We start from the raw sequence: 22484 nt of genomic DNA, 5'->3' as shown, positions 1-22484 counted from the left end.
CATGAAAGTTGCATCACAGACAAACAGAAAACCCGACATCCCAACATCCCTACAGACAAACAGACGGCCCGACTAACAGGCCGTTTACCGAGTGTGACAGTGAATTACACGTGGGCCTTGTTCATGTCAGCAAACAGTAACAAAAATCACAGTTTGTTCATGGGGTGAGTTTGGTTTTAGGCCTAGAAGATAATCATAACTAAAGTTTCGTTCGTTGGTAGGCCTCTTTACAAATTCAGGATGGTGCAGTCTGTACCGATATTACCAGTGGACGTTATTTCTCTGTCGGCCAATCCAGCAGTGTAATTTCTTCATAATACATGTACAGCCAATTAACCGACATTTGCCCCATGCCCCATGTGTCTCCAGCCGGTGTACTTTGAGCATGCGCATAAATAGCAACGACACGAATTTCAAACCATTTTGCGCGTATTTTTGTGGTTCAAGAACACTGGAATTTGAAAACCCATTTCCAGTTAGGCCTGCCCTGTATGAAAAAAAAAACACTGCTGTGGCCTCGCGCATTTCACATGTCTTCTTCTCGTCTTCTGAGGAAATGAATTAAGATATCAAAGATTATTCCGTTGTTGAGATCAGCTTGATCTCAAATAACTGGTTACTCTCTTTTTGAGAATCGCAAGTATCCTGCAGAGAGGAGGTAGCACGAAAATGGAAAGATTACCCTCAATCTGTTGGGATTCTCACAGTTACCATGGCGGCCAGCGTGTCAGCTTCCAAGAGGATACCTTAATTAAGCAGTAGCTGCAACGCTTTGAAGTAAGTTGAGACGCGAAGTCATTCCGGAAATAAATAGGATCAGTGCTTATAGGCAAGGTTAATATTCCACTGCTTGTTCGAATGACTCTAAGACTGGTGGTGTCTACGCTAGTGCGTAGCGTCCACCGTCGCTCCCGTTAATTTTACCCAGGCGTTGCTGCTTCGCACGGGCTGTATATAAATCATGTTATTTTCCTTCATCTAGAATGAACACAGGTGCATTGAATATAAGAACACAGAGGACTGACTGTTAACATCACATTTGATTAGATATTCGTGTCCGTCTCAGACCAACTGTAAAATTTCTGTTCACAGTGCACTGTGTGGAAGGCTTCAGATTAATAATCTACATTTTACGACATTTGAGAAACAAATTGAAGAAGTTTACTTAAGGTATATGGTACACACTCGTATAATACATTGTATAATACCTCATTCAACGGTGCCACTTTTCATATTTTGGTGGGCTGAATTTCGTCTTATAATTCAGTATTCATCCAGCCAATGTACAAATTGAACTATAAACCTGTTTTGATGTTGTGCCGTACCATACAGTCAATAGTTGTTTTTTCCCAATCAGTGGTTGCCATAGTTTATAATCTTTTTTCTTAGACTATAATTTTACAAAGTGTGTTGTCAGATTATATTTGGGTGTTAAAAGGGAGAATGATTAACGGTATAGACTACTACATCTAAATGATAAATTAAAAAAAAAACAATTGTGCCAGTTATCCCCTTGAACGGTAACAGTGCAATTTAGGGAGAGAATTGTCATACCAGCAACGGGTGCAGTTTTGTTGAGCTTTGTACCTCTGAAGAAAAATAAAATTCGGCCGTCGGAAAGTCTAGCTGTACCTTTGTAACACACAATATAATAGTCATGCTCTTAGCAAGCCAGCTCCTCGCTGGTTTTGTTCAGCAAGTCGAAGGCAAATTGTCCTACTGCATAGTAAGTGCATGAATGTGTCGACTTTTCGGGGCGCTAACGAAAAATTGTATCCTCCCGACAGCCGGTTAAAAACTCACCAAGCCGATGGGATTTTTCCTACGTGCCCATCCAGTGAGTCTGCTTTAAAAATGAGCCCAGGGCCAAGAACCAATACGATATCTCTCGAGAGGGAAAAAAATCTTCAGTAACGAGCACGGTGCGTCCACGGGGGGGGGGCTTTTTCATTAGAAGACAGCGTCTAGGCAGATTATGTCATGCCTTGCCAGCTGCCGCGCTCGACATCAAGAACGCATCACAAAGTACGCTTAACCCCGCCATATTGCGAGTGTCATGTTTGCTTGCGAGCGTTGAACTCCCCACACAGGATGCTCCCAAGGAAATTACTGGAACACCAAGCCGAAGTTAAACCCAAGGGGATGCCGATCTTTGCGATCCTTGCTCTTCTTGACGATGTGGGGAAAAAAATCACATTTCGAGGTTCGCCCACTTCACCTTCATCCGATTGTGGACCATATAGCTCCTATGCTTCAACGCATGCGTGTTTATCATCTTATTTATACCTAGTACCTCTGAACACTCGTTTATAACCAACACCAAGTCCCCACTATTTTCCAGAAATGTGCACGGGGAACACGTTTTGTGTTCTTAGGAGCTATGCATGTACTGTTTTGTGGAAGTATTTCAGTGTAACAGAAATCGCAAAATCTGATACAGATTAAACTGTGCATCGTGTGTCGACAATGTGCTTTCAAACATTACATGCAGTGCCCCCTATACAGTATACGGTGCGTGGATTATATACCTTTTTTTCCCCCACGGGGCTCTGGGTGGGGAGGGAAAATTTAATTTCACAGTACAGTCAGTACGCAACAGCTACGCCATTTAAAAGGTTGTACATGGTGTATTGCTGGCTCTAGTTTGCAAAAATGATATGTCATCCCAGGAACCAAACTTCATTGTTGGTTGTGCGCAAAGAAAACTCCTGCATTTCTTGAAAGATTTTGCAGGCCTAAAAGCAAGCACCTGACCCTTTCTCACAAATAATTTCAGTGAGTCAATTCTGGGTTCACCATTTGAACAGATTAACCTATGCACTGAGCTGTGTCTTCCCCGCGGATGACATCACAGCAACAGCGCCCTCGGTTATCTTGGAAAGCATGGATAAATTGGAAATGTTCAAAAGAATTTTCACCGTCACTTCAATTAACCAAACGGGGATGTCAGCTAGTTAAATTTCACACGTGGAAGAAGAGTGTTAAAAGGTTCATAAAATTTGTGTCCGAGAAAAAGTCATTGTATTACAGTGCGTGCTGGTCTCAAATCAATCTTTTGGGAATTTAAAGTATCAGGCTTCAAGAATGACACCACTTGATGTGTCAATTACCAAGTTCGGTTTGAATTATACCAGTTCAAGACGTGGAACAGAAGGCCCAGAACGTGACGTCAACGTCTGCTGCCCTGCGCGCCGGCCGTGACACGGTGGTTGGATGTCTGGTTGTCTGTCCCCGATCCGTGGTGCTCCGTGTTGCACAGGCAACCTCGTGTCAAGACTCGGATTAGGTTTTTGTAACCCTGGCGGAACGATCGGTTCATGATACCGTAAACAATGCTGCCAAAACAAAACAAAATGAAACGAACGAGTAACATGCAAGGCTTAGCAAATCATTTATTTTTATTCAATCGAAACTGTTATTTAAAGCAAGACAAAGTACTGGTAACCCTGCCAAAATACCCCGAGAGCGTGCTGCGTGATAAGCAAGGAACAGCAAAAATGCCTGATAATATCCCCGGAACAGTCATTTGTGACTTCACTTCAGTTTAAACCACGCCCACTGCACATGAACTGCACATAGAGTGTCATGAATTGATGCCCGTCTACGTGGAACCATGGAACCGGGAGTTTACACGCAACTTCAGCGATTGTCCAATGGGAGCCTGCAAATCGTGGCGCGTCCGCCCATGTGCCGAAGTCACTTACAAACCGGATGAGTTACAGTACATGACGTCATCCCTAATGAAAACGCTGATTGGCTAGAACGCGCTCCCATGTATAGGGTCTGCTCTTTTGGCGTTCCAGTCGTGTATTTGCTACACGTGGCTGCTAAAACTATGAAGTTGAACGAATTTGATGTAAAATCGGAAACCAACCAGAAGGTGATATTTCTACAAATTTTTGCCGCCCGTACAAGTTGTAGACAAAATAAGGTTGGTCTTTAGGTAGCATTTATGCGGTTGTTTATCGCTCTCTCCGCCTGGAGCATGCAGAAGCGATCCCTCATCGGTTGAAAAGGGCCATGTTGGGGGGGAGAATTCATTTTGTTGGTAGCATAGCAACGTGTGTATTTCGTAGTTGTTTGGGAACCAACGAAATGTAGTTCCCACCCCAAGAGCCTCCGTTGCTCGGAAAATTGCGCCCTCTCTTGGTCCAGCCCGGGGCTCATATTGCATAGTTTTTTTTCACCCACGTGACTAAATGTAAACAATACCACCACATGTGGACCGCTGTGGCCACGGTGATCGCATATATTCCTGCGTGTAGCTTCAACCGCGTGCAAGTGCATGTGCGAACGCTGCATGCTTGATTAGTTTATCTTGAATAGGAAGATTACTGACAACACAGCGCGATCCAGCACAATTGTAACATCACAGAAAAAAGGTCTGTAGGGTAAACAGTCTTGAGGGAAACCCATGGTTTACACTTGTATAATTTTACCGTGCAGAGTTCTGTTACCTCCTGTCTTTGTGAATGGGCTCCGATTGTTAGTTTGAGCGTTCGAACATTTTTGTCAACGCACTGCTCGATTTTGGCGTGGTATCCACCCAGGGTACATTTTGTGTACAGGCCGCCAGGGACAATGGACAAGCGACTGAAAACAAATGGTCATCACCCGCTTTTTTCCCTACCTGTTCATGCTGGAGTTAGCGTGGGCGAAAATAATGGCGGCCACGTAAAGCTCGTCCGGGTAGGTGTTGCGCAGGTCTGACAGGACGATGATGGTGTACGGAGTCCAGCAAGCCAGGAAGACCAAAAAGATGACCACCACCGTCTTGAGAAGGCGGGTGTCGATCGGCTTCTTGGCCGGGCCGGGCGCCACGGCCGGGCCGTCGCCAGAGCCTACGTCTGTCTGCCATGTTTGGATCTGCTCTTCGTAAAAACCAAAACAAAAGCACAGGTTACTGGCTGGTTTGCTGATAAAAAAAATGATAATCTTCAAATCGTGCAAGGGCATAAATTATCCAGGTAAGAAGCGAAATAAAGTACCATTTTCCGGCCTGACCCGAAAATAGAATAACTTTGAAATGTACATCGGTACTGCATAAAACTCTCCTGTGAATACTATGTCAATTTTATTTTGTCGATATTTGACCTGGTGATGTTGACTTTCATTAGCGTAAGAGCATGTTCTTCATTTTCTCTTGGAGTTTAGATGACTGTACAGAGATCGTGCTTGTTTGTTGCAGCTTATGATTAAGTATCGTATTCTTAACTCCATAAAACGGAGAGTTTCTGCACTTTTATTCGCATAATGCTGAAAGTTGACCCCTGCTATGTTAAACAGGGAAGCGAAGCGACTTTGACGTCGCGAAAGATATGCCGCGAAATTTCGCTCGAATTGATATGTGTTAATTTGCAGCGCGAATATTTTGACCTGAGGCCACGAATCCGCGTTTGTGTTCGCTTTTGCGTGAAGCATGAACCGGCTTCTACCCATCTTTCAGTATTATTCAACCCTGTAAATTCAAGTTGTTGTGGGAAGTACACGCAGACTCTAAGCATCAACGTTTTATATCCAATAATCCACTTTATTATTGACAAATTAATTAAATTGCGAGAGGCACCGTTTTCATTTTCGTTGGCAAAATCCTTTGCACTTTTGTAATCGCCCGTGGTGATATTTGCTCCGCCGAACTTAATACGGTCGTTTTGAATCCAAGAGTTTGCAACATGCTGGCCAATCACAATACGCGAAATGTGTCGACACAGTGCGCGTTGGAGGCGTAGTTTTTTCGTAGGCAGGTTGGGGGCAATTATAATAAAATTGGCGTATCTTAATCGTTGCGCATGCGTTTTTGGTTGGAAGGTTGGGGGCTAGTATCATAAATGGGGACACAAACTTTTAAGTATAAGACACAGCAAAAAAATGCTTTTCTGGCCGATCCACATAGTAGTTCTGTTAGAAGAGCGTTATACTGTACTTAGAACGAATTAGCCGGGGATTCGAGTCTGGGCCTACGTGTAGTAATATTTTTCTTGGTGGGGAAGTGGTTGGAGGATGTTTTTTAATAGGAAAGTAAAGCCTGACATTGACCTTGGTATCAACTAAATTGATCGAGCTTGCAGTTAACCACGCCCATAAATGATAATTGCCCCTAATTCTCTTAGGAAAAAAAATACGCCATTTGGAAAGGGTCAACAGATTTCGCGCTATGTGATTGGCCAAAGCGTTGCAAACTCTTGAAGGCAATTATGAATTGCTCGTATAGACCTTTTTCACCCACGTGACTGGATTGCGCTTAATGTAAACAATACCACCGCGCGCGAACTGCATAGCAAGCGCACGTGTAAACGCTGCATGCTTGACTAGTTTATTTTGAATAGGTAGATTACCATCACAACACTATGCACATTACCATCACAACACATCATAGATCCAGCACGATCGTGACATCTCAGGAAAAAAGTCTATTGTGAGAGGTGAAGATTTGTAAACTAGTCTTAACACGTTTTACCCAGTTTCAAATCTCACCTGTTCAACTTTCAAAATCAGATTTTCAGTGTTTGCCATCGCCCTGATAACTTGTTTGATGATTTTTGTATTTGCAATCACGATAAAAAAGTGCTCTTTTCGACAATTCCATTAGAAAGTATGTGGAGTTTACGCCGTCTTGGCTCTGGAGAAAGAGACCATCAATCTCTGGTCGAAAATTCCCTGTCATTAGCGCCCTCGTTGCTGTTTGTCATTTATGACCTTTCACTATGAAAAAAAAAATCGACAGCTGAAAATCTTTTATCTTCCCAGACGAGGTTTCCTAAGGTTCGTCAGCGAAACTCTAATGAGCTCAGTAGATGATGTTTGCTTTCCTCCACTACCAAAAAAAAAAATTCCTGGTATGTCTATGTTCTTTAATTGGGCACAGATGAATTCCAAGGTTCTTTGCAGCGTCAGCAATCGGAAGCTAAATGGAAAAAATATGTCCCAATGATCGAATCCAGCTTGCGGTCACGGGATATGCCCTTGGGCAAGGCACGTTTATACCTGTGAGGGCAGAGATGGTTACTGTGCTTGAATTAGCTGCTTTGCGTCGAAATGGCTGCATCGAGCTGTATACTCCCCGGGAGCTGAGCTGGTACTAGGAAATGTTTCATGGGCCCGATGTGCAGAGGTAATAATAATGGAAACGCTTTGATTATAAACATGGAGCTATTGAACACAAGGAGTAAGCACATACAGAGATCAAAAGGGTCAACGATGGCCACCGCCAGCACTGCACGTGCTGCAAGGACAAATCAAATTACGCGCCGCTTGCGGGCAATAAGGAATGCCGGGAGTTGCATTTGCAAAGGATTGTGGGTACCGGGCATGCGTGTCCATAAACTTCCGCACGTTCAACATGGCTGCCATCGTGACAGAAACCACTGTCATAGGATACTTAAATTTCGATCATTTTAGCGATTGCTCTGATATTCAAGTGATAATGGTTACATCTTTACGTCCCCCAAAAGTATCTCTTCAACAATAAATAGAATTACTGATGAACACAATTCTCAAGCAATACACGACAAGAAACCTGAAAGAATGTAGCTTGTCCAGAGGAGAATGAAAAAACACACAAAACATGGGAAGATTCGTTGCCCTTTCTGTCATTGTCCACAGCCGTCTCGGCATGAAACATCGCCACGTTGTCTGATGCATTCTTAACCTTCTTTTCACCGTAGGAACCACTAGGATTATGAATTATGGTAAAAATATCGCAGTTCATATTTTGGGTACAAGTTCTCTTCAAAACGTCATAAATGACTTTAAAACGTCCGACTTCTACCAACTAACCATTGCCGATTCGGAATTGAGTGCATCTGCGGGGATCTCTTGCTGTCCAGAGCGGTTAATCGGATTACGGTCCGTGGGAACTTCGTTCTAACTCCTTGTGTTTGATAGCTCCATGAGTTCAGTTAGTTAAAAGCGCTATATAAAGCTGTTGCTATTATGACTTGACATGAGATCACATGACATCGCATGACATGACATCACATCACATACATCAGATCACCGCATGACATTACATCACATCACATTACATCACGTCACGTCACGAGACATAATATCACGTTACATGACATCACATGACATCACATTAGATCAGATCTCATCATATCACAGATCAAATCATATCATATCGTATCATATATCAAATCATATTATATAAGTTCCGGTTCGTACACATACTCAGAAAGAGGTATCCTTGCATGGTGGCCACTACTAGTGTAAACGTCTAAACTTCATTTGTCACCTTCACCGTGAAAAACTTCAAACCTTATCCGATGTTTCATGTAGTTCTTAAGGCATTATTATAAAAACTAATTTTCATATTGTTCGAAGTAGAACGTGATTGCTGTATTGGTGTCTATGTAAAGATTAATCCGATTAAACGCACTGCAATCACACGCACATTCTTCAGCTTGACGCGCGCGTACATTTGGCAAATCACGACACCCTATTGGTCGAAGAGGTATGTAATACGCGCGTACAACAAAATGAGAATGGTCTGTAGAGATTTTTCACGTGACGTGTGACGGGCAAAGGTATTTCAGGAAGTGTTCCATGTCCGTGGAGGCGCGTGCATTTTTGAATGTTGGTATTTCTATTGGCAGTTTCATGCATGCCAGAATGGTGAGAGACTTCGAAGGCGCGCACATGTGTAAATTGAACGCTGACGGCTTGAACAATTTCAGCCACAACCGCTGCTTTGGCCCATAATTCAACGCTTATTTCTTTATTGCAGCTGGGGAAACAGTCGAACGCCATTGGCGCCGCACTGCTAGGCTCCTTAACGAGCACGCTACAGTTTTTTTTTACAAGAGTATTTGTGTGTTGTCCGTGGCAGGCACAGCGAGCAAGAACGAGCATGCGATATATTGTTTGTTGAGGTTGTTCAAAAGAAGTTCCTCCTTGCTGACCTTCATGTTGTGCTCCCGGACGAACAGAAATGTCTTGATGTAACAGATGATGACGATGGTCATGGGCGTGACCACGCCCATCCCGATGAAATAGAGAGTGTACCCGTAGTGGTCCAGGCGGTCGAAGGAGCAGCCTCGCTTCTTGGCATCGAAGACGTGCGCTCCGAGGCCGACGAGGTTTGGGAGATCGATCAGAAAACAGATCAGCCAGACCGCTGCTGCCATGAGCAGGGTGTTCCGCCGGGTGTATACCCGCGGGTAAAGCGCACTCTTGGCCACGCAGACGTAGCGGTTGATGCTGATGGCGGTGATGCTCCAGAGGGAGCAAGTGCAGCTGATGATACAGACAGCGGCAGCGAAGCCACAGAAGACGCGGTTTTTGATGAGCAAGTCAGGGATCACGTTACCTGGAACATCGACGTAAAGAACTGGCGTTAGATTTTATCTGTGTTTTATCCTTTGCATTCTACGCTCCCAAAGAATTGGCCGTTTGCGAGTTAAATTTGAATCAAATCTAGTGCACTGAGTTCTTTAAATTCACATGAACATAATTTAAATTTTCCACATTAAAACACTGTCGGTAGATTTAGTTATTCTGGGCAAGCTTTTGCTTAGTTACATAAGAGACGCCTTGCGACAATACACTGTTCTCAATAGATAAGAAGGGCAGAAAGGAACCAGTCCATTCCAGAGATGGTGGTCGCTGTGCGAAAACTTTCCGGGAATCTCGAGGTATAGCAACAGTGTCTTTAGTCTTGGGAATTCACATAACTGGCAAATGGCTATTCACTGTGCACAGGCACACGAGAGGAACTACATTACATTTTAACCAAACTACTCTGTCCTGAGCAAAATCGCAATAACTGACTTACCTCGGGGAATTCCATTTTCGCACATAAACGTTCATATTTATTCCATAGTTGAAGGAAACACTTTAAATTTAAGGATTCGTTTGAATAAAACACCTGCATAATTCCAGTGCATAAGAAACTTTGCACAACTATACGTTGATTTTATCGCACATAACAAATTGAGAATATCAACGTTTTCTTTTAGAAACATTCTAGTCATAATGTGCTCAGCCGATGAACAAATCGTAGAGACAATAATCATTTTTTAATGAGATTGTTCAACATATCAGAATGTGTGCACTGAGATACTTATCAATGTCATCTAAGTTGATGGGTTTTTGTAAGTGGAACATGTATCGAAAATCAAACGACCAAACAAATTTGGCCTAAAAATTTACCAAGTACATAGGACAAGTCTACAAACGACGTCACGCAGAAGTCGGCTATAGCGAGGTTGAAAATGAACACATTGGCCACATTTTGACGCAGCTTCCGCTGCGTGAGTATAGTTGCCATGACCAGTGGGTTTCCGATGTTACCCCAGGCCATGGAGACCACGAAGAATGCCACCAGCACGGCCCGGAAAGCGGCACGCTGTTCAGGCAGGTGCTCACCGGGCGTCACCTGCTCATCCAGCCCGGTGAACGGAGCGCTGCTCGGGGTGGTAAAGTCATCGGATACGGTGGGTTGACTAGTTACTGCCTCCATGCCGGCGTCTGTCTACGAAACGTTGTTGACCAACCTGTCCGTCCATTGAAACGAAGAGTTAAAAGTGTCAAACCGGGTTTTGAGGCCTAACCCTCTTTAGTCTTTTTTTTTGGTTCTTATACATGTACAAAACTGAACATCTTTGTTTTTGCGCTTTCTGTAACACGAAATCGAATGTACCTCTACATTCCTGCATTCTTCCTAATTTTAACTCGACCTGTTTCGCAAAATATAAATGCAATTTCGCCTGTGTGTTGCTTGAGGTATGGTCAAGAATAGGAATTCGTTTGTGTGCTAACAGAAGTTACAGTGGAAAGAGTTCCATATATGGACGCCACTTGATACCCTGTGCACAAACCCTATGGTCTAAAAAATTCTAAGCGTGTTTAGAGTAAACGACTTGATTTTTTTCTTTCTAAATTGAACTTTTCTGGACATGGTTTTGCTTTTTGCCGGCTAATAGGTCACTGTAGGGAAAATTACTTGGTGTCATCAGGTGACCACACCATAGGGTGTTACTTGAACACCGCCAGGTGTTACTTTGCACACCTACAAGTGTTACAAGGCACTGGAGGGTTGTTAGAAGTAACACCAAATAACATCAAACGTCTTAACACCAGTGAAAAGTGTTGGTGTAGTCCTTTGATAACACCAGGGATGTTAAATTTAACACCTCAGTTTTGCAGTGTATGTGGACTTTTCCAGTTACATTCGTAGAAGTGTTTATAATTGATTGGTTAATGTTTGAATACTCGTAAACCAAACATGTTGTCTTTGGAAATATACCCACTATTTTACTTATCCTAATTCTAGTAAACACCGAGGCTGAGGGAACCTTCTCTCTTGAGCTACGTTTTTACCATAATCAACCTTGTATCTTCTAATCAAATTGAACGTTGGCCTATATTTTTGCGAATTTGAATTAAAGCAAATGAAAATGAATACTCAATTCCGCGTAGTCACAGTAAAAGACATATTTTGGCGAATAAGAATGCACATTTGTTGTAATTGACGAAGAATACGTCAAACCGAAATCCCAGTCATGTATTTGTAGCCTCTTTAATGAAACGTAATGCACATTCATTTATTTTAAGGATGAAAATGAAGTTGAATGCTTGTTTTGTAAAAGTGAAACCAGGTTTTAAGTCGTGTTCAAAGTCTATGCCAATTGAAGTTTTATTTTACAAATTAATTTACGCATTTCCCGAAATTGGCCGGGAAAACCTATATTAGGCCTACCTACGTGTGAATGTGTCTGAATTTGCTCCCGAGTCGATCGATATTATAAACTAAACCTTTAAATTAACGAAGAGTCTTAGCAGCCCAAGGGCATGTTTTTCCTCGTGCAACTAAAAGGATTTTTTGTTGAGATACGAGATAAACAAACATTGCCTGAACGAAATCTACTCTTTTAGTCACGTACGTAGAACTCTATGGCATCGGTACCGATGTCCACTTGAGATACCAATGTCCACTTCAGATACCGATGTCCAGTTGAGATACCGATGTCCAATTAAAGTATACACTTGACCAATCCTCGGCATCTAGAAAGGTGTTATTCTTCCCCTTGCAAATAAAGGACTTTCTGCCTTCTGTGACAATCGTATCTGAGGGATTACAGCTTACTTTTCCAATAAAGGACCCTTCGCTCCGAGCGGAACAACAGAGGGCGTGGTTTTTTGGGGGGTACTCACCGCAAAGGCGCGCGTTGGTAATGGCGCATTTGACCCGGAGCAGGCTGAGTACGCGTAACGAATTTTATTCCTTAATGTAAGGTCCTTGCGTACACGACAAATGCGTGCAAGAACCCGCTTGGAAAACTTACTACCATCTTTTGTTTGGCCGCTTGGGGTGCACTTCAACTCGGGGCGGATACTTCTCGAGTACCAACTGCAAGGGGTCCGTTCAGACAAACTCCAAAACTGCATTTTTATAAACAGAATTCAACTCGCAACCTTTGCAGGACAAAGCCCGCTCCAACTGCACTAAAACCATCCCACCCTGCGTTAGCAGATGTGATCACAGATCTTCAGTTAAGAATGAATTATATAGCCGAATGAAAAACATATTTGTAGCAATGCGTACTTTAGCTACTTTACGGGCGAATCTTGCTGTCTTGCGATGTACATATGTTTCAATCATGTCTCTTCTTTCAAGTTGCAATGGCAACAGTCTTGAAACAACCGTCCAACACCTCTCTCAACCCACTCAAACCGTCCGTTTATTGACTCCTTCTGTTGCAGGGTAAGCCTTAAACTTCGCCCCTTACAGGTCGTATGAACGTCCTAACACGATAGTGCTCTTAGACGACCTTACGGTATTACGAAGTTTCGTCCAGGTAATTTAATCCACCCCGAGCTGAAGTGCACCCCCAATTAGCGAAAGAAAGACAGGTGGTCACAAGCGGGTTCTTGCACGCGTTCTGCGTCTACGCAAAGACCGTACATGCCGGTGTAAATTAGTTACGCGTACTCGGCGTGCTCCGCGTCAAACGCACATATACTTGCGCGCCTCATGGCGCGTCTATGCGGTGACTACCCCAAAAAGCACGCCCTATTTTGTTTAGCTTGGAGTGGATAACCACAGCAAATCACTTCAGTTTTCTTGAACGAAAGGTTCGTTTGGACAAGCAAACCTGCTTCTTCGTTAATATGCAGCGCATACCGCTTCGGGTAGGTTCAGACCGTTGGTATCGCGCTTTTTGGTCCAATAGGTACCTATAGGTACCAAATCACCCTTACAGCCGAATCGCCTCATTGTAAACCAAAACAAGTGGCCATCTCAACACTCTCCAAAACACCTTCCAAGTTTGTGGCTGAACTCTAATGAACATAAAGACGTTTGGGGCAATTCAAAATATCAAAACTCATAATTCATGAGCCGGGTAGGTTCCCGGTGAGACTGACAAAAGCAAACTTTGCTTTGACAAAACTGTGCAGAACTGGGTAATGTCCCTCAGTATTACAACACAACTGAGAATGCTGTATTCAGAAATTTCTCTGTCTTGCAGAGTACTTTTTACTTCACAACAAATGTAATCATATAATGAAAAGAACAATTAAGGAAGCACTTACTTAATTCGCTTTGCAGGTTAGCTTGATGGGTCCAGGATTTTGGCGATCGGGACAGATAAATGTCGTGTCGCCGGCAAAGAAACAGCCCTCAATTGGCCAAACGAGCCCAAATTGTCGGTACCAGAGGGTCAATGCGATGATAGGCTACCGAACTAGATAGTTATCGAGCGTACTCTCAAGCCGCCATCAAAACCACGTCCCCATCACAGGCGATTAGATTCTGTTCTCTCTTGCTCGCATACCAAACTTGCCTTTATATATAGCTTCTGCGCCGTTTTCGTTTTGAAACACCCTCCCCTTTGTCTTTTACGTTCCGGGAGAATATCTTGGGAGAAACCGCTGGCTTACACTAGAACACCTGATGACGTAACACCGTTGTCATGACATTTCAGGACGTTGCATTGTTTTGAAACAATGTCATTGGTTCTAACCCGCGTCCAGTGTGAACTTCACGCGGTGTTGATTGGTTAATGGATGGTTTAATTTACCGAAGAGGGGGATGGGGTAAGTAAATTAATTTCGGATGTTAATAAAGCAGCATGGGCGTGTAAAAAAAACCAATAGATTGAATTTTAAAAAGTGGATCTCTCTTGGCTCTATACTGTCGACTTCACAACGGGAATGAAATCTCGCTTCAACTGAACGCTTCAATTCAATTTTCCTGCATCAATTTTCACTGAAAGATGCCATTTGGCCTGAACGCTACATTTTAGACAAGGCGTGCACGAAACAAATTGAATAAGGCATATGGAATTTTCAAATAGCAGCTTCATCCCGAAAATGCATCTTTTTGTCGCATTTAACCTAATTTCGATTTTTTTTATTTCCCTTTCCGAGGACTGTTGTTTTGATTCTCGTTTCTATTGAGAATGTTGAGGGGTGAACTTCTTCCTTCACAAACGACAACTTTCACCGCCGTAGAAAAGAGTGATCGCCCATCATGCCTTTTCAACGGTTCTTTGCCATATTAAAGAAACTATGAAGAGCAGCAGTCGCAAAGGGTCTTTGGCTAGAGCCTAAGATACCCTCGTTCATTTTCGTTCGTTAAAATTATTCCCAGCTGTGTAAATAGTGACAGTAATCGATCACTGGGCAAACCACATTCACAAAAACAGCAGACTTTGGGTTCACAGAATTTTGTAAATAAAATCCCTCAAAACGGAAGCATAAAAATCGTACAAAATAAAAGAGGTGCACTTCTCCATACAAATCCAAAAATGAATGTCAAATAGTTTCAGAAATTGAAAACGAATAGAAGGTGTTTTTATACGCGAACACTGACAATTTTGTTCTTCGTTTGATTTTCTTTTGGTGTTTCTTATATATTTATTGTTTGGTTCATTCAGCTGGCCTATTGTCAATAGGGGCCTACATTTCCCAGTTTGGACCCGTACAGAATTACTTTTCTCATGTATTCGTCTGGCTTTGGTTTTACCACGGAAGAATGGTAATTAGCATATTTGTCAGCATATTTGTCATCGGTTCAGGAGCAGCCGTCGTCTTTCCAGTGAAGCTGTAAATAATATCGGTTCAGCAAGGACGAGACGGAAGGAAGATCGCGATCTATCCTCTATGTCTACATAATATTCAAATACTAGTATGCCACAAGGTCGAAAATATGCAAGTATGTCTGACTTGCGCCCATGAAATCAGATTTTAAAAAGCACGTGTAATTGGAATTCCTATTTCCATTTTTAAAAAGTGTAATCAGCATTCTTATTTCCAAACAGGGACAACGTGCGTCTATTATCCGGTGCTCAATACTGGAAAATGATGTAGTTAATAATTCCTGTATTCATGAGCGAAGTTATTTACATGCCTTTACTCGGGCCAATCAATTATACGTCCCGAAGGGCAAAACTGATTGAAGATCTAGTAGTCTCTCCCCGAGTAAACATTCTTCTTTTCACGATAACCCCAACATGCGAGAGAACTGAGACTCAGGCAATGCATTCAAAAGTCGGTTCATTACTGGGCACGCCACGTTCCATTTCGCGCGCAGTGCAGTCAAATCCGATTGTCCGCTCCGAGCGGCAACAGAAGAGGGCGTGTTTTTAAATGAAACTGATAGTCCTTTGGCACTAACTCACTGCATAGGCACGCACGTTTATGCGCGTTTGACGCGGAGCAGGCTGAGTACGAGTAGGCGCAACGAATCACGCTGGAATCATAGATACCGGAAGAATATCTGAAGAGTTCATTTTGAAGACACATAATAAGCAGCCATGTTGGTTCCAAAGTTTGAAGTTGGTGCTACTTCTTCTACGGAGCTCTGCCCTAATGGAAACTGGCTCCATGCCTGAACCTGACCACGACTTTTTGGGTGGGTTCGCGCCGGCACTCCTGTTAACACCAGATAGGATGCGCGCGCATTACACTTCGAGCGCTCAGGAGTATACTTGTGTTAACGCGAGTAGCTCACTCGAACGCACCGATGAATTCATAGCTTGTTTGCGCCTTTGTCCTTATGCAGAATATTTCATCTCAGAACTGTATTTTGGAAGACAAACATGATCGATGTGTCGCAGTCAGGGAATAAACAAGGCAGAGTTATCGCAGGAAGCAACCCATCTGTGTCCCATCAGATTTAGTCTCGCAGCATAGGCTAAGCAGAGACTTGTAACGGACAGGTTTACTTTACATTCTTAGGAAACTTAAGAAAACTTAAGAAAAGTGGTGTTAATATTGACGACCTCATCTTAATCTACAACAGTTACATTCGCCCTACACTTGAACATGGTGCGTTGGTGTGGTCTTCGGGTCTCACTTTAAACCAAGATTAAACTATTGAAAGAAATCAGAAGAGTGCACTTCACATAATCCTTTACCCAAAGATCTTGCCATATAACGATGCTCTCGATCTCTTGAGCATCCAATTGCCTTCAGAGAGACGTGTTGACCTCTCTGAAAATATCGTCACATGTTTCCCAACCCAAGACTCTCTCTCACTAAACGAAATCTCAGGAACTCCAATGACCTTTCTATACCCCGAATATTTACTTAAAGATATAAACAAACTCTTGTCTCCTCTATGATCAGATTACTTTATTCTCAGTAGTTGTGGTTTTTAGGTGTTCATATGTTCTTCCTCTTGTCTTATTTCCATTTTAATTACCCGAATTTTATCTTTATCGTAGGTCACTGGTTTTGTTTTGTTTGTTTGGTTGGGGTTTTTTTGCAATGTCTGTATGCAATGTCTGGCAATCATTGTAAATATTAATTATCTCTGTAAACCAAATGTTCTTAGTCCTTGGACTTTTTCTTTGGTCACCATCTTCTTTTTAATAATAAAACCGAAATGAATAAATGAATGGATAAGCCGTACGTACTTTCAGATAGAATACCCAGCGTGCGTCCCTCGAAAGTCATCAATAAAACTGCGGTCTAATGGATTCGGCTTCCGGCCCATAGCGCCGATGAGCCACTGTGACAAAGATTTGTGACCCAATCTGAGAAATGTGTCACACGTCGCTGGAGCAACTTTTCTGACTGAGAAGACCTTTCAGAACCGTTTAATTAAGAGAATCGAGCGGGGGCTTGTAAATTAATGGGAAATTTCAACATTGTTCTTTTGGGACTCATATGTTGCCAGTTGTCATCAGGACGCTGAAATTGGTGGTACATCAAAAGAAAGAACTCAACTTGCTCTTTCTTTCTCAAGCAAATCAATAAGTAATTACCAAAGTTCTGTGGCCTTAAAGTTCATTCTGTGGAATCCAAGCGTACTCTTCTCTGAAGACAAACGACATTGCGTTCGATTTGGATGCTTCCATGTTTATTTGAACAGATAAAATCAGAGAAAATATGTTTTCCTTAGAGGTACTCTTTAATATTTCTAATGCTTACAATTAGCTGAATTTTCTCAGTGCCAATTTCCAGGTTTCCCATCCGGTCTTGCGACATATAGAGGACTAGGTTTACCGTCGAAGCAAATACAGCCTGAGTCTGTCGATCGTGTGGAATTTGGACTACAAAAAGGACTTAGCCTAATGCGCATGATGTAGTGTACAAAATCAAAACAACTAATGCGCATGTGGGGTTAGAGTCCACGGCCCCAAAACAGGAATCGGATATCATGGCACTCCGGATCGCTTCTGAAACTTGCTGCCGAATACGCTGGCGCTAAAGCGCGCGCGCGTACGCCAACGGGGTCGTACCACGCAATACGGCTGTGCATAACCGAGGTTGTTTGGATTAGACCGAGTGTCTTGGTCCAATTTAAAAGGTCCGTACCTTGCCATGGAACTTGGCCACTCACGGAACTCCTGTGTGACAAAAAGCAAACGGACCTGAATGTAGGAAATATCTGTGTTGCCACAGAATTAGTCTACTTTGCTCCATCAGCTTGGCGCCGAAATTCTGATTAATATCGGTACCCCAAGTTATGTTCGGTGGCGGTTTGGACAAAGATGGAATACGTCTCTCCGTAATAACCGCGTCGTTACAAATCTCTTCTAGTGCACTTTATTTCTGAGTTTGTCAAATCCTGTTTTGTCACTGTGTTTGCATATTGGCTTTTTATTTTACTTGTGTATATTTGGCTTTTTATCTAGTGGCAAACGTCCTTTACATACGTCCATTCATTTTGTTCTTAATTGCTTTCTTTTACGAAATGAATCCATATCCATCTGTTTCTACATTTTATGTGTGATCTTCACGACGGCCTCTGAATTAGCAGTTTGGCTTATGCACGTCTAATCAATGCATGAAAATTCATGTTAGGCGCGCAGGTTAAGTAATTATGCTTTGTATCCAATTTTGAAAAGTCTTGAAGCATGAAAACAAAACCCCAGATTCATGTTGGTTAATAAGCCGTGAGAGGGGGGGGTTATGTTTCAGAAGCGATGCTGTAAATTCTTTCATTCATCACTGATAATTTTATATGATGGCGATTCACATTATAAACACAATCCGAAATTACGTACGAGATGGAAATGCCAACTCATTTCGCTGGTAAAAATACTCCTCTTTCCATGTTTTATAAATCATACGACGAAGTCGTGTATAAGTATACGAAACTGAGCGCACGCTGATTGATGCCTTTGGGGAATTAAAATCACTATTGTAGACAGACAGTACTTGAAGAGGCACAATGGACGTGGTTGGTGAATACCATCTACCGCACGCTATAATGGACAAGTGGGATTCTGCGTTTCCTTTGAACTCATGAACACACTTAAAACAGAAATAGAACTGGTGATATTTTATTATATATTCGCTGAGAATATCGTCACGCTTGCTCCCCCAGCCTATTAATTTAATGCTTTTTCAGGGAATATCGTGTTTCACACAAAAAGGCTTGTTGTCTGGCAAGGCAATCATTACAAAATTATGCCTAGCCTGACACCACATAAATAATCAGGGGTCAAAAACAAATGGATCGTGATATTTCAACGAGCCAGAACTGCCCTGGCCCAAATGTAAACCTAGCGGCCAGCGTCAGATACGTCTGGAATATGTACTTAAGTAGAATGAAGATTATCACTAAGCTAAGGAGTCATTTTCTGTTGAGGCGATCGACTGTTAATCGCGTGACGGTAACTATGGAAGATTTAATGATTTCCAACTCTGTGCCCCCTTCAGCTGGGATCTAAAACTAGAAATCGTTGAATCTCTTTCCTACAAGCTTGCTTCTTTCGAAGCTTCGTGACCAAGGTATCGAGTTGGTATTCTCGAAAAGAACGCACGGTTGATAAATACTGCCCAGTTCAAACCTTTTTTTAGTGATCGAGACATAAATCCCAGATCGTTGGTATTTTTATGCGTTCTAGGTATCGCATAAATCAACAGGCTTACGGAAATTAAGATCTGTCGAAAGTTATGTTGCCTAAATCACACTGTGTGTTAACGATCAGCCTAGTCTTTCCTGAAATGTAGACACTGAACGGCAGTAAACTCTCTCAAGTTTTCCCAGCAATTTTCGGAAATCACGCTGTTTGTAAAATAGAAAAAAATTACATTAATTGGTGTGAATTATGAAAATGACTTAAAAACCTGGTTTCATTTTTGCAATACGAGCATTCGACTTCGTTGTGCATCCTTCCAATGAATGAATCTGCATTACGTTTCATTTCATAAGAGGGTACCAAATGATTAGGATTTCTATTTGACGTGTTCGTTGCCAATTGTAACCAATATGCAATCTTATTCACCCCAAATCTGTCTTTCATAATTAAACCGTGATCGGTATTGAGTATTCATTTTCATTTACTGTTATTAAAATTTACAAAATTTGCGTTCAATTTGATTCGAAATATACAGGGTTACAGATATCATGACACTACTTTGATAATGCATGTAATGTTACTCATAAAGAATTATGGTGTTAATTGTTATCAAACTGTATACCAATTCAAGTCTATGATTTTTCTGTATCTTCCCATTCAGCCATTGCAAGAGGACCATGCGTGAACTTTTATGTGGTTGTGGTAAAAACATAGCACGAGAAGGAAAGGTTACTTCAGCGTCGGTGTTTGTATAGGATTCCTACAATAGTTGGTATGTTTTTAAAGACAACATGAATGGTCTATTTCAGTCATGAATATTCAAACAAGAATACAACTTCTGTTAGCGTACAAACAAATTCACATTCTTGACCAGGCATATACCTTAAATAACACTTCGCGCGAAATTGCCTGCGCATTTTAGATTGAGTTCAATGAGAATATAGGATTGCAGAGGTGCATTCGATTTCGCGCAAAAATGAATGTCAATACACTAAACCAGTGCAATATCAGGAAATTGAGCGCTGACTTTTTACGACTGAATGCACCCTCGTTGAAATAGAATTTGTATTTGTCAAATAGAAACGGGGATTTGAATGTTCGTTCCATTTTGCTCGAAAACGAAAGCTGCCATTACTAATCCATACACACATTTTCCCAGAATTGGCTGGGAAAACCTTAATAGGTCAGTCGCGATTCAAATACTGACTGCCAACCCGAAACCTGATTTTGCAATGTATTATATCAGCAGGGACAGTATTGAAACTCTTTTGCTGTCTAATGCAACATTGTCTTACCTTCCAATGTGTCGCACTGGCAGAAAGCACGTCGTCGGTTAGACTTTCATGAAGTCATCAGCCTATATGGCTTTCCATGTGTGATTCGGGTGCGTATAAATGCCTCATCGGAGTGCTCCTTACTACACCGTCACTGTTCTGTCCTTCAAATATAGGTGAGCCTATCTCCAAAACCACCTAATCAAGATATCTGTCCCCAACATTAAGAACTGTTGATTTTTTTTGAAGTCTCTCATTGTTCGATATCACCTGTGCGAGGAAGATTGGCTAGTGGTAAGGTTTACGCGACCTTCCTTGCCCAGAATCTAAAGCCGAATCCAAGTTTCCATGGATACTGATTGAGCGAAGTTGCAGTCGGCACTGATGGTGTCCGGGCGTACGTCCCTGTTGACAGTAGGCCGCGCTAATGAGTCCCCGACTGTCGGAAATACGAGCTGCATGATGTGCAGAGGTCAGCGCGTTGGGGATCGGAGAGGCGCGCGGGGCTCAGCTTGTGGAAAGATAATTGCGCCGTCGGTTTTGGTGGGTAATTGAGCGCGACGGGCAAACAGTCTGACACCAGCTAATCAACAACTCGACAGAAAGTAATGAGGGCAGTTACAATAAAATTATTTTTTTAAGAAATGACCCCACCTTTCAAAAGTAGGATTGCCATCTTTCGAACTATCATCAAGACCGGCCACCCTTCCAACATTCGTGCCCCCCCCGGACGTGACGCGAGTCAGTCCCCCAAGAATGTCATCTTTTCCACTGACCTGCATGCACGTGGGCCGACATGTGTCGCAAACTGAAATGACCATGAAACATTTTTGTTAGATTGAATTGGAACTTACAGATTTACCTGTATCATGTGTGTCTTTACGTGCATTATTGCGCTTGCCTAGTGGAGAATAGGTTAACCCAGCTGGGGGGAGAGTGTGGTTTGAACCAAAATCTTCGTGATGAGTAATGACATCTCAGTTATGCGTATGTTTCGCAAACTTTGGCTCGGTAAAATGGCCGCTGGTTGGCTTCTATTGCATACAAATGCGTTGCAAGTCCGTTGCAAGTCACGTCCGTGAGACAGGGCCTCAGCATGCATCCACAGCAATAAAAATATAGTCCCTTTGAGTTCACAGTTCATCATGTCTACTTTAACTAGGTTATGTCCCTTAATTAATCCTCAAGTACTAATTTGTAAACACTGTTTTGTTTATAATCAATGTTGATTCCAGTGAGTGCAACGGTTGAGGGTAATTACATTGTGCGTTTTTATGAACGGCGGAGCAATATCATGGTCTGCGCCTATGAGCGTTGAGTGTTCTCAAACTTTCTAGAGTACGTGCGGTCTCTATGGCCGCTGTGAACGGAGCGACGCCCAGCTCGAGAGCAATAGCTGAAGGGGGCTTGTCTAGTAGGCCAACGCCTGCAAGCCTGACTGCAGACCTCGATCACTGTACCACTCCATCCTGAGTTGGTTTATCATTATAGTGCAAATATTGTAACTCGATTGCGTGTTTAGTCCGATCATTGATCTCACATGAGCAATAATTATGCAATAACGTAACTACTGTGTGACTAGTATGTCGTACTTTGTGTACGAAGTATTTCTTTCTTGACAGTTATGTATTTTGCAAATAGGGTTGATTGTGATCTGAAGAAAACCGTATTGGCGTGGAAGACTACGTGTGCCAGTGATCTCATTCAGGTGGAAGTCGTTTCTTATAATTATTCACTGAATCTGTTTGTTTAATTGTGAACTGTTGATTAGGATATGACACCAGACTATTATACGATTGGCGTGCGCTTCACACTATGAATTTCAGCACCATGAATTTGCAGTTAATTTGCAGTTTCACTGTGAAATTGTTTTTTCACTGCAACTTCATGGCAGTTCACGTGGTGAAAACATCGTGAAAATAATCCCGGATATGACCCCTTGCCGACA

At 42.4% G+C, this 22484-nt stretch overlaps 2 protein-coding genes across 8 annotated transcripts in view; one reads left to right on the top strand and one right to left on the bottom strand.

The window, feature by feature from the left end:
* LOC110975439 (phosphatidylinositol-glycan-specific phospholipase D-like) overlaps positions 1–22484 on the top strand; it is a 49516-nt gene that overhangs the window by 23122 nt on the left and 3910 nt on the right. Inside the window, exons 26-27 of one of the 6 annotated variants that reach the window (XR_002597698.2) lie at positions 19924–20034; positions 20581–20713. The exons of 1 other annotated variant lie outside the window; for it this stretch is intronic. The gene's annotated coding sequence lies outside the window, so the exon portion shown is untranslated. Of the gene's footprint in view, positions 1–707; positions 1626–4649; positions 7112–8830; positions 11997–19923; positions 20047–20580; positions 20714–22484 lie in introns of those variants that run through there. 4 more of the 6 variants (XR_015423458.1, XR_015423457.1, XM_087130415.1 and 1 more) reach the window with 4 other exon arrangements.
* On the bottom strand, positions 1139–20680 carry LOC110975441 (melatonin receptor type 1A-like). Of its 2 annotated transcripts, none has more exons than XM_022227947.2 (5): positions 20558–20680; positions 10153–10496; positions 8904–9310; positions 4631–4866; positions 1139–3335 (listed from the first exon to the last, which is right to left on the bottom strand). In XM_022227947.2, the coding sequence occupies exons 2-5, from the start codon at positions 10460–10462 to the stop codon at positions 3170–3172; spliced, it is 1119 nt and encodes a 372-aa protein (XP_022083639.2). In that variant the 5' UTR covers positions 10463–10496; positions 20558–20680; the 3' UTR covers positions 1139–3169. The 2 variants fall into 2 exon arrangements, with proteins under 2 accessions (XP_022083639.2, XP_022083640.2); XM_022227948.2 differs by lacking the exon at positions 20558–20680 and adding an exon at positions 13537–15197.

The sequence above is a fragment of the Acanthaster planci genome, linkage group LG20 (assembly GCF_054643075.1).
Source record: "Acanthaster planci isolate LZ-2023a linkage group LG20, COTS_SCS, whole genome shotgun sequence".
NCBI classification, from domain to species: Eukaryota; Metazoa; Echinodermata; class Asteroidea; order Valvatida; family Acanthasteridae; genus Acanthaster; species Acanthaster planci.
This window is presented reverse-complemented; position numbering and strand designations above follow the sequence as displayed.

Excerpts from the sequence above, each read along its gene's own strand:
- LOC110975441 (XM_022227947.2), bottom strand. The coding sequence starts at position 10,462 with ATGGAGGCAGTAACTAGTCAACCCACCGTATCCGATGACTTTACCACC. Across the intron at positions 4,867-8,903 it reads TCCGGGAGCACAACATGAAG|ATCCAAACATGGCAGACAGA; the intron begins GTCAGCAAGGAG and ends TACGAAGAGCAG. Across the intron at positions 3,336-4,630 it reads GCTAACTCCAGCATGAACAG|CATTGTTTACGGTATCATGA; the intron begins GTAGGGAAAAAA and ends TTGTTTTGGCAG.